This window comes from Solanum lycopersicum, chromosome 11 (genome assembly GCF_036512215.1).
Source record: "Solanum lycopersicum chromosome 11, SLM_r2.1".
Classification (NCBI taxonomy): Eukaryota; Viridiplantae; Streptophyta; class Magnoliopsida; order Solanales; family Solanaceae; genus Solanum; species Solanum lycopersicum.
In genome coordinates this window covers 57,060,235-57,073,355 of record NC_090810.1, presented here as the reverse complement: position 1 = coordinate 57,073,355, position 13,121 = coordinate 57,060,235, and the positions used below count along the sequence as shown (strand labels likewise).

At 30.4% G+C, this 13,121-nt stretch overlaps 1 protein-coding gene across 1 annotated transcript; it reads right to left on the bottom strand.

The window, feature by feature from the left end:
• Nucleotides 1–6,894: 6,894 nt before the first annotated feature.
• On the bottom strand, nucleotides 6,895–10,489 carry LOC101254267 (uncharacterized protein At3g17950-like). The gene is made up of 3 exons (XM_004250908.5): nucleotides 9,951–10,489; nucleotides 9,194–9,337; nucleotides 6,895–7,579 (listed from the first exon to the last, which is right to left on the bottom strand). Exons 1-3 carry the CDS (start codon nucleotides 9,960–9,962, stop codon nucleotides 7,076–7,078), a joined length of 660 nt encoding a protein of 219 aa, XP_004250956.1. The 5' UTR covers nucleotides 9,963–10,489; the 3' UTR covers nucleotides 6,895–7,075.
• Between the last annotated feature and the right edge of the window lie 2,632 nt (nucleotides 10,490–13,121).

Below are 13,121 nucleotides of genomic sequence, written 5' to 3'. Positions count from 1 at the left end.
GTAATTGCAACTTGCAAGGATGATGAAAAGCTTTTTTTGTAATTGTTGGTCAAAGTGATCATGTGAATACACTGCCTCTTGGTTCAATTAATTTCTGCACCATCATCCTGGTATGTTCAAATAAGTACAAACACTCTGTCCCAGTTCTAAATAAATAAATTAATCAAAAGCCTTGGTTTAAAATAAGAGGAAATAATCTATTGTTGCTCTTTCAGTTTTTTTTTTTTAATTTGAATTTATAAAAATAAAGATCTCTTAATACATAAAATGAAGCTTTTTATAATAACAAAGTCAATATAATTTTTCAAGTATAGTCCGGAGAAAGTAGATTGTATACGGACTATATTTCTACCTTGGGAGGTAGAGATATTGCTTTTAATAGACCCTCGGCTCAAGAAAGATTCAATATTTCAAAACAGGTCAGACAAAATAATAAGGGGGAAACCGCACTTTTAGTCCCTATGTTAAGGCTAATTTTTTATTTTAGTCCTTGTGTTATTTAACTTATCACTATTAATCTTTAATTATATCAAATGAGTGATTTTAATCCTTCAACTAACAGACCCAAAAAAATCAACAAAGAATTCACTGTTAAAAAGGGTAATTCGAATATTTTAAAGTAATTGCTTGAGAAAACCGAACTTTTTAAAAAAATATCATTCATTGTATAATTTATCGTTCGCCGGTGTGAGAGGAAGGGTTAATGCCTATCAAGTTGGTTTTTGAAATTGTAGCTCAAATCGACGGGCTTGTTCTTCTAGATAGAGATAGGGAAAACTTAGCTTGTTCTTCAAAGAGAGAAAATTAAAAAAAAAAAACCCGAAGTAATCCCTTTTAGCAGTGAACTTTCTGTTATTTTTTTTTTGAATCTGTAAGTTGAAGGACTAAAGTCACTTACTTGATATAATTGAAGGTTAATAATGCTAAGTTAAAACACGAGGACTAAAATAAGAATATAGTCTTAACACGAGGATTAAAATAAGAATATAGTCTTAACACAGGGACTAAAAATGTCGTTTTCCCAAATAAAAGTAAAGAAGTAATGACAAAATAATATAGAAAACATGCTGAAAGAACGAAAAAGAGTAGTAACTATAAAACAATAATGCGACGATCAAAATACAAGAAATAACTATTAATAACAAAATTTGAAGGACAAAAAACTATCGGGATAATACTCTATTAGTGCACCATCTTTCCAGGGATTATGAAAGATGTTCTACTAGAAATGTTCTTGTTATTGCTTCGACTCATAATCCCCAAAAAATGAGTCCCACCAATAGCTCAGAATAAATTAAATACGTGCATTAAGATACAAGATAACTATTAGTATGAAAAGATAAGTGAGACAATTCTCTACTATCTACTAATTTTTCATCCTAATTTATATTCTCCACAACCTCCTATCTAAGGTCATGTCTTCGATAAATTGAAATTGTATCGTGTCGTATCATGTCTGATTACATCCCTTGATACTTCTTTGACCTATCTTTACCTCTTCTGAAGCCACCATCCATTGCCAACCTTTTATGCTTTTGTTGGGGGGCATCAACGAATTTCTTTCCTCTTCACATGATTAAACTATTTCAATCTTACTTACTGTATATTGACCTTCAATCCGCTGATGTCAATCCAACTTTATTCTGAATGTCTTACTTTTTAATTTTATCTCTCCTGACTTGAGTCGCACATCTATAAAAACATTTTCATTTTACAACTTCTAACTTCCGAACATAAATTATTTGACTAACCAAGGCCCATATTGACCTTCAATCCGCTGTTTGCAACTTCAATATATGATCACAAAATATCTTAGCATCCAAATTCTTGTTACAACACTACAACAAATAAAGGGGCTAATAGTAAATTATTTAACGATTATATTTCGATAACGCTTAATACTGTCCTATTTTGATGTAAATACATTTATGGAAAATTAATTCCACTTGTAATGAACAATTCTTTTCCAGTACATCAATTAAATTAACATCTTATTCAAGATATATTTTGAAATTAATTTTGATAAGAATATAATTTGTCCATATGGACCCTACCTAGCTATGATATTATTGTGATGATGCCATGTGGATTTGATTATTTTTATTAGGATTGAGTAGGGCTTGTAGGGAATGAGTATAAGTATATGTGGGCTAGGTGGAGATGTTAGCAAATGTTTGTTTGGTAAAGAAAGGGCACCTAACAAGAAAAGAGGGTCCCAATTTAGTTAAGTTTTTTTGTTGTGTATTTATAATTGGATGAATTGATTGATTGTTGAAAATGAAATCAAATTAAATACTTTGTAAGGTGTATATGGGACTTTAGAAGACATTTCTCTTATATATTTTCCATATAAAAAACTTACGTCCATAACAATATATTATATAACCACATATTGAAGATATATAGGGCGGACTAAAAATGTTTAGATAGCATCTCAAAATATATCGTGATAAAAATTAAAATTTTTATTAAAAGACGGATATAAACAAACAGATAAAGAATCATTAGAAAGTTTGATGAACTCTTTTACGATTTCTTAGTTTTGTTTATAACCTAGTAATTGATAAAGTGATCGAAAGAAAGAATTGTAGGGTCTTTTTTTAAAAAAATATTGGAGATAGCGAAAGAGAAAATGGAGAGGGGATTGAAAAATTGAATCCTCCCAAATAAGATAAGTGAAAGTACAAATAATCAACTAACTGAACTATTAAAAATTTTCTAAGATCACGAGTATTTTATAAAAAAGCTTACATGATTTCTTTTCATTCTGCCAAAGATTTGGGCAATGTTACTTGTTACAATGTAGTGATGAAAGGTAATAAATATTTAATAAAATAATTGATCCTAATACTATCAAATAAAAATGTAAATTTTCGTAAAAAGAAAAATTAAATAGATAATTTTCCTTCATTCTTAATACAAAATTATTTAATTTGAATTCTCTTAAATACTAAATTATTCATATAAAAAATTATTTAATTCTTAATATAAAAATTTTCTACGTGAATATAGTCTTTTGACTTTATGTTTCTTGGTCTGCCGCAGCCAGCAAGAAAGCTTGACTAATAATGTCATAAAAGTTCATATATATTTATATTGTAAAATAATGGTAAATATTTTTCAACCTATGATATGGTGAAACATGTCTAAGATAAATATTATTTTATATACAAAATGTTTCAATTTGAATGGCAACTCACAATAATGACTTTTCATGGCATCATGATAATTGGTGTGTTCAATTGAGTCCTCCTGTCAAGTGTCAACTACGTAAGGTAAAGAATAAGTCAAAGTTCTCATCTAATAGGTGGAACTTCTTTTTAAAAAAATAAAAAATTTTGTTCGATAATAATATTGAAATTCGATTAAATTAAAATTTACATGGTAAAATAAAGTATAAAACATTCTTTTAAAATTTCATATCTAAAATTAAAAATCTTATCACTTTATCATAATTTTTTTATCGATACTAAGTGAAACTTTTGAACTTATGTTGCAAGTACTTGATGAATGCTCACATAATCAAAGTTTTAAAACTTTATAAGGGACAATACTTTCTTTTAATTCCTTAATTATTAATAATTTCTTATATTCGTTATTGTGATATTTTACTAAAGATATTTAATTTTGAATTAATTAAATATCAAAACATCGCCAACCCTCATTTCTTGACCATTTCACCCATACACCCCTAACCCCCAATCGATCTCACCCTTGTTATGTTTTGCTAACTTACATAAAAATATTTTTGAGATATTATTAATATGAATTTTTATGCATATTAATTATTGTTCCTTAAACGGAAACAAAATTTGAAGTGACAGATGAAAATGAACAAGGAAAGTAATTGAAATATGCTTAACCAAATGAAACAAGAACTGACATCATAATTTTTTTTTAAACTTATCAAGAAATAAAAATGTAAATTTACAACTTAAAATGAATTTGAAATTTGTACAAATAAAAGTCAAGAACTTAGTAATGTAAAACAAGAACATAGGTACAATTATTTAATCTATTTTTGTGTGGCGGGTTTTTAGGCTTTTCAATTTTAAACTAATGTTTGTGTCATGTTGTAATATAATATAATAATGATAAAGAAATAAATGAGTAAAGATATTTTATGAAAGTTCCACTCGATCCCTATCAAAACAGTTGAAAGTTCACATGAAATTAATTAATTAATTAAAAGGACGTATAATATAAGATAGAGATAAATGACCAAGAAAATAAACCTTTACACTCATGACCTAATTAATTGTACTTCAAAATTTAGGTAAAATACACACACACACAAGTTGCAAAATATGTATTAAGTGACTCATTAGTCACAAATTTGATACTGGTGACTAATCAATTTAATTAAATAATCTAAAGAGATTTATTTTTGAAACAAAAAAGGGCCCTTAGTTTAAAATATCCAAGTAGACAATAGAGAATCATTATAAGATTAGAAAACAATCCATAAGGAAAATAAAAAGGTGAAATGCGTATTTTACTCTCCTGAATAAAATTATCATATGATATGTTGAAGATGACGCATGAAAACGTGACCTCAATGACTTGAGTAAACTTGGTTGGGGACTAATAGTAGCTGACTCAACTCCGCCCAACAATGCACAAGCTCGATTATACTTTAATGTAGTTGATTGGACTTGCGACTTTAATTTACTCTGGTCAATATTGTAATAAACTCAAATCAATTAAAGGGATGAGCAATTTGCCCTAGTTGCAAAAGAGAAAAGGATGTTGCATGATAATTGAACCACATTTAAACCTTTAAATTCTATTTTTATGAGTCTGAAAGGGCAATTTCATATCTATATTATGTTCTAAAAAATTGTGACTTTTCATATAGAGAATCTTAGCACATATTAAGGCTAGGAAAATCGACTAATACACGCTAATTTAAATTTATTTAAATAATGTGATAGTAATTTTAAAACGTTGACTTTATATTAACAAAATAATATGATCACTGTCTGAAAATACCTAGAAAAAGATTTTTACATTATCTTAATCATTTTAGTGTAGTAGCCTGACTAATGATGCAATCCCTCGTTAATTAGTCAAAATGATATTTAAAGATTTCAAAGGCATTAAGTCACGTAATCCTTTTGTCTCATTTTATGTGATATTATTTGATCGGATATAGAGTTTAAGATATAATAAAGATTTTGAATTTTTTTATCAAATTGTCCTTCAAAAAAGCAAATTCATTTTTTTCTTTTCCCATAAAAAATGAATTGGATAAAATACTAATTTATTCATATTTCATGAGTAAATAGTACTCTATTTAAGAATTTACTATGTAGAAAAAAATTAATCTTTTTTTAGATGAAAAATTAAAAATATTTCATTTAGTTTTATTGCATCATAAAAGTAAAAAAAAACTTTTTATTATAAAATAAAATTATGTAATAATAAGGGGAAAATATTTTTAATTTCAAAGTAAATGAATATTTGCATTTTAGAACTAAAACACGCATAACACACTTTAAACAATGTCAATACTAATACATATATATATTTGGAGGATCAAAGGCTTCACCTTTAAATTAAAGTGAAAAGTAATTAGTTCTATAGAACATAAAAAGTAAGAAAAATTACGATATTTTTAGTGATATCACAAATTTATAATGAATATAAGTTAGAAGCTTAACCCATTTAGTGCTGACAAAATGAGCCCATATTTTGGTGACCCGCCCAATCCATCCATATTTTAATGGGTTGGGCGAGTGACTTTTCATATGAGTAAAATATGGGTTGATACCTATATTTGACCCATAAAAATATGGATAAAATATGAAATAGCCAAATGGGTTAAGTTTCTAACTTTTATTCACTCAAAATAGTTTTTCTCTTTTGCCTTTCTCTCTTTCAAATGGGTTAAGTTTCTAACCAAGTCTCTTTCTCATTTTATACAAATTCAAACGGTATATAATTTTTCTCTTTCTCGTTGTATACAATACGATTCAATTGTATACAAATTTAAATTTTATACAGATATACAAACACATAAAATTGAATTGAGAGGCTAACAACGATTTATACAAATGAGAGACTAACAACAGTTTATACAAATGACTTGCCAGCGAAATTATACAAATCTGAAGAGACACCAACGAATTATATAATTGCTTATTTGTATATATGTATAGCGAAATAGGCATAGCTTTCAGTTGTATATGTATAGCGAATTATACATATATATGTTTGCTATGGAGCGCAATTATGCGAACTTTGTTATAACATACAAATTTAAATTTTGTGTTTGCTATATGGGAAAATTACCCTTTTATATTTACCCATTTTCAACCCGCCCACATTTGACCCAACCGACCCATTTGTCACCACTATGACTAATACATGCTTTACACGTATTTTATCCATATTTTTATGGTTTGAATAAGGATATCAACCCATATTTGACCCATGCAAAAAATCATTCACCCCACCCATTTAAGTATAGACGGATTGAGCGAATTATCAAAATATGGGCTCATTTTGCTGGCACTATCTGCCAACAACAAAAGATTATAGTTAGTTGGCACAACTAACAATATTTTCATTGTTTTAGTGAAATTGGGACAAATCCAACAAACGTGTAGGTCATGATTTCTTACCCTTGTGAGCTAGTGTTTTCCATGTAAAAATATTGTATTTTTTTTAAAAAAAAAACGTATTTTAATTCTTGCTAAAAAATAATGATGGAACAAATAAAGTAATTTCGTTCATCACTTGGGAAAAAATCTAATATAACCCAATTCACCCCCTCTTGAGTCTTTTTGTGTGCGCAAAAATATCATAGAACCAGACTAATCCAGATTCACGGCAGCTACGCTTATTAGGAAGGAAAATGCTCCTTGCTAAAAGTTTCTCCAACATCATCCCTCAAGAAAACAAGTTGTCCCTCGTGATCAATTTCAATTGTTACTAACTCTTCTTGACGATCAAATAAATTACAAGGACGTTAAGAAAGTACCCTGATTTAATGCTCGAATCAAGAAAAACACATTAGAAACAAAAATCATTGAGAACACAGAGTTGTACCAGAGCTTCAAACACTAAAACATCATCCACACATACATGGAAACAAAAGAGGAGCACCTTGTCCATGAACATCATGATCTAATTCTCTGTTATCCCTCTTTCTATTTTCGACATCTTCTGAACCTGACCATGGACTCAACTGAGGAGGAGCGATTTGTCCATTTTCGAACAATGAATTTTGGTTCCTATTAGACAATGTCATAGCAAATTCATCAGGTCCATATATCAAAGGACTTGTTCTATTATGTTCATTAGCAGCTCTTCTTTCAACTGCAAGAAAATGGCCAAGTGATGGAGCATTACTATCACTATTCCTTATCATCATCACAGTAGACTCAGCATCTGTGCTGTTTCTTGGACACAATGAGAAACACCATGTTGTTTTAGACCTATAGTTTTTTTGCACTTCTGTCATTACACCATTTGATCTCCCTCTTGTTGATCTTCTTGACAGATTAACTATGCTTGAAACACCGATAAGACTTCCAAGTGTTGTGCTCCTATCATGAAAGAAAGACCCTGTCGACTGAAAATTTCCAAACACATTTAGTAACTAGCATATTCTTTTTTAGTGATTTTTAGAGATTCCAAAGTAGTTTTCTACTACTAAAATATTGTATAATGGTTATTTTCAATATAGTGTACTTAAGCGTTGTGGTGGGGTGGTAAGTGATCCTTCATCATTAACCAAAGGTTTCGGTTTCGAGTCCTCCTGGGTACATAGTACAGAGTCGCCTATGTTAGACAGCGAGTTAGTCGGGCTCCAATGAGGGTACCAGACACCAGGTGGAAAACCAACCAAAAACAAAACAATGCCTATGGAGCTGCTCAGAGATACTCTTGTTCTTAATAAGGGATGTCATCCAACATTGCTTCGTAAAAGGCTTTCTTATATGCGTAAATAAAATGTGTGTATGAAACAAGATGTATATATGCAATAAGCCAACAGAAGTTTCAAAAGTCTTTCATTTCTTTCTTAAACTAAGTGCCGATTCAAACTATATCATGGGAACAGAAGAAGTACAAAGTAAATAACCAATTTGGTTACAGAGTAATGCCTTTAAACCACCACATTCTCACACTCAATCTTGCTTATAAGCCGAATTGTGACTATAAACCGACATCCCTTGCATACAATATATCATGCGTACGCCACTGTTTGAATAAAATGAAATATGTTTCTACAAGTAATCAGTCTAGAAATAAACTAGGTCTTATGAGTATTATCAAACAATGGAAGTCTTAAACATCATTGAGCACTGCTGGTACAGTACTAAGGTTTATTTGAATTCAAACAAATACAAGCAGAACAATAATTTATGAAGTGTCATTGAAGAACCTAGGACAAGAAGATGATTTTAAAATTGAAACATGTTACACAGTTCTGATAATTGTGGTTCAAATGTCAATGTTGTAAAAGGAACACCAGTGACAGCTTTAATAATGTTATGGTCCCAATTTACATTGAACATAGAGTGACATTGACAGCACTCATAAAAGTACTTCACAGGATGCATGAAATACTATGTACTAATAAAGATTGAAAATATCCAGCTTCATCATATGATTTGGAGGTTAAACCAAGTACTACATTACAATAAATAGCAAGTCTCTATTCTGTCTTTTTCCTATCACATCTTGTTCAATCTATTTGATTCAAATTCGTTTTGATAAACTCAAACTTCAAATATTTAAAGTCGAAGCTTCGCGTAACTGCTAAAGTAGTTGTCATGTGACAAAAAGGCAACGAGTTCGAGCTATGGAAACAGTCTCTTGCAACAATGCAAGATATGACGACATACAATAGCCCTTGTGGTCCAACCCTTCCTCGAACCCCACGCCATAGTGAGAACTTAATGCACCAGGATCCCCTTTTAAACTAGGAATATTAGCAAAAGTAAAAGCAAGACACATGCTCTAGCTTTTTGACCAATTATTAACATTTTTATAGTGCAATTGGCAAGTAGAATCTAACTTATACACCCTAACACTATCTATAGTTGCTAAGTAACCTCTCTTATTTTCTATGTTACTAATCTCACTTTAATGAACAACAAGTTACAATTATCTTTTAGGTAACCTAATACGACAAATCGCCACGTGGAATAAGGGCATGTTGTAGTTATGGAATAGAATGTACCTCAGTGTCCAAATCTGAAGAAGAATCAGTGGAGGAAGTAAGAGAGTCACTAAGTGAAGTGTTGAATGAAGTTGATCCATTTCTGCTTCTACCTAAACCTATTCTCAAATTCAATGGCTGCAATCCCAAAGGCCAACCTTCTTCCTGCTCCATCAAATCAATCAAATATCCAAACATAAAAACAACATTAGTGGGGTTTCCATCTATCATTTCAATAATCTGACCAAAATGCCAAAGGACAAGATTCTACAATGTCATGAAACACGACGTTAAAATATCTGTTTGGTCATGAAATTTTATAAATCTAATCTTTAAATATTTTCAAGTTCCCAAAAATTAGCTCAAACCATTTTTGGGACTTTCGGACTTCTATTCACAAAACTTCAAACTTTCCAGGACAAAATGTATGTTCAAACGCAACATCTATGGTTAAACGGGAGCTAAGAATGATATACAACAATGTGATGGAAGTACTAATCTTGCTTCAAAATCCTAAGCTAGCAACTAAATATTTGTTTGGTCATGAAATATAAAAATCTAATCTTTAAACCATTTTTGGGAGTTTTTAGGACTTTCAATTACAAAACTTCAAACTTTTTACCCAATAAAATGTATATCCAAACGCAACTTCAAGAACTTAAAATCTATAGTCAAACGCGAGCTAAAAATAACAACACTAACACCTCTTACACACACAAAAAAAACCCCATATGGTTAAATTCCAAAACAATGACAATGGGACAAAAAAAAGGTTTACCTGTTGAGCCATGACCAATATTACCCTTTAGGTTTTGACTGATATTTGATAAAGATTGGATTTTTATGACTTCTCAAGAGAAATGACAGTAAGGGTCACCTTAAAATCTCTGGTTTAACCTGAGATATGAGACAAAAGAGTGAAAATTTTAGTTGTCATTTCATTGAAGAAGAGGAATAAACATGGTTAGCAAGAAAAATGGCATTTTCTATTTCTAATTAGAATAAGAACAAGTAGAATGGAGTCAAAAGATTGTAATTTTTTTTTTTGGGTTGGGGGGGGGGGTTTGCTTTTTTGATTTTGTTGATAGTGATTATAGAAACATATAATAATTGTAATGTGTCGATAAAGGTGATAAAGTAAACAGACAATGCAGAGAGGTTTTGTCTATTTTAATTTTAATAAAAAAAATTTAAAAATAAAAAAAAATATCGATTAATCTTGCTTAAAAGAGAAAAGAATTTATTCTTTATTTTAAGTAAATTTAAAAAATATTAAGATCAAATAAATTAGGAAGAGAGAGTAGAACTAATGACATTAAAGTAGCTAATTAGCTTTCAATACTTAAATACTGTCATTGTCAGATGACCCCATCTTTTTTTTCTTCTTTTTTTTGGCTCAACCATTGAATTAACAATTCATACAGAGAAATGCTTTACTTTTGTATAATTCTTTTTTTTATTTGATTTTTTAAAACTAGTTACTAGGGTTGTATTATATTTCGGGTCAGATTAATAAAATTCGAAGTAATATATATTTTTTATTCGATGAATGAAGTGTTCCAACGAACTAGACGAAAAAACTGTTCTTTGTTGATGAACTTTAAGAAATGATTATAGTAATTTGAGCTTAATTAGATATTTATAAATATAATTTGCTTAATTATGATTCATAACTATAGTTATAACGAGTAGGGAGACGAGCAGGATTGAGAGACAAGCGAGATTAGGGAAAGAAAGGAGAAATGTTAGATACATGATATATTTGAAGAATACATATTGTATCTACAAATACAATCTGATACATATAGATTGTATTCGATACATACATTTTGTTAAAGGGAGGGAAGATGCGATCAAGATTGGGATAGAGATGAGAAAGGTCAAATTAGATTGTATTCGACGAATACATGTTGTATCACTATGAAGATTGTATAATGTGTATCAATGTGAAAATTGTGTCTCAGATTTTTTATCGGTATGTTTCTATTAGAGGCTGTATATATCTTTTTTTTTTATTGAAGTTTGGTATATCTCGTATATGTATCAGTATGTATTAATGTAAGAGACTAGTATGGACACAGACCTTACTTCTCTATCTTATAAAGATAGAAAAAGTGATAAAATTTATCCCAATTTAATCAAATATCTGAAGTTCAAATTTTAAAATTAAAAGAACTCTTATATCACATGAATTTAGTTTAATCAAACTTTTATAAAAACTTAGATATCATACTATTAAAATTCAATATCTGCAGACAGATAGGGAAAAGAAGAAAAAGATGTGTGGGGTAATGTTTCTAATAGTTTGAGATGGTTCCATTGATGGTGAAGGTAGAGAATCCAATAAAGGTAGAGAAATTATTGTAATTTTTGCTTAGGTGTATACCAGTGGCAACAGGTTATGTTATAAAAAAGTCTTCAAGCTTCATATGGGCCTTTGGTTCTTTTCTGGCCCATTTTCATTTTAGGACCCACATGATAACATATTACTCCTTCTCTTTTAATTTCTATACGATATAGTCTGACTGAACATAAAAATCAAGAAAAAATTAAAGATTTTTGAAAATCATGATTTATAATGTCATAATATTTGTGTGATTATTTGTAAATTATCTTGTTAATACTAAAGTAAATATTATAAAATTAAATTATAGTATTTTTTTTAAAAAAATATATCATATTAATTGAGACCGATTGAAATAATAGACAAGAAGGTTTAGACAGAGAAAAGAAGGCATATAGGCCCATCACTACATCTCCCTACTTGGTCAAAGTAATTGATTACCTTAACAATTAATTAGACAACTTTCAAGTACTCTCTCTCTCTCCTTTTATTTTTTTTTTGTTGTGTGTATATATTTTCCAAAATAAAGCAATAGAAGTTCCACTTGACCCATGAAATTGAATAGTCAAAAGGGTAGGAACAAAAAAAAATGTCTCTATCTATGACTAAACATTCTTTGAGTTTCATAAAAATAGTCCAATGACCAAAATAACATACAATATAAGTATGTTAAATCATATCCCTACTAACTATGTTAACACTACGACATTTTAGGCCTAGTCATTCCAGTAAAATATAGCCTAAATTAGCAAAAAGTGTGGCCTTTAATAAAAGGCTATACTTTTGGATTATAAGCAACGGTTTTTCAGGGGTAGCTAAAAGAGGCGTTACCTTAGAGTAAAGTATTATCTTATTAGCTACGCTCAAAAGCGTAGCCTTAAAGGCAAAAGGGCCACGCTTTGCAGCTACGCTTAAAAGTGTCGACTTATCAGCTACACTTTCAAGTGTTACGATTTTAAAGTATTGCCTTTTCTATCTTACGTATGACAACACTTTGAAGTGTAGTCCTTTCCCATTTGCATACCACAATTTACACTACTATGTGTGACGTACCGCCATCCATTCAGGCCGAACGCCACCCAACGAGGCAGCCAGCAGGCGCAGCAAGCGCAGGGGAGCAGGCTGACCACGCAGGTCAGTAGCCAAGGGGGCCTGCAGCAGCTGAAGAGGCAGCAGTTACAGCAGTTTCAGCTATTACACTTGTTAGTGGGGCGGCTGTTACAGGAGTTACAAGTCTTTGAGAGGCTTGTGGAGATCATGGGGCAGACTAGGAGCATCTAGGAGTCCTTTTTGGAAGACTTAGAAGCTTGTCTTGTAGGCATAGTCTTAGGAACTTGTATAGATTATTTACTAACTCTTAGGCAGCATTAGAGTAGTATAAATAGTAGATTATTTTACTTGTAAAGCATCCAATTATTTTCAAGTAATAAAAGTTCCTTTTTCCAAAGTTCTGTCTTACTTCTTATTTTCTTAGCGATCTGAGTTTTAGGCTTACTAGAGTTTGCAAGAACGTGCAAGAGTCATGAGTAAACCATCTAGTGCCGCACGGAACATAGTCCGAATCAAAAAGTCCGTGACAGTTGGTATCAGAGCGAAGGTTTATCG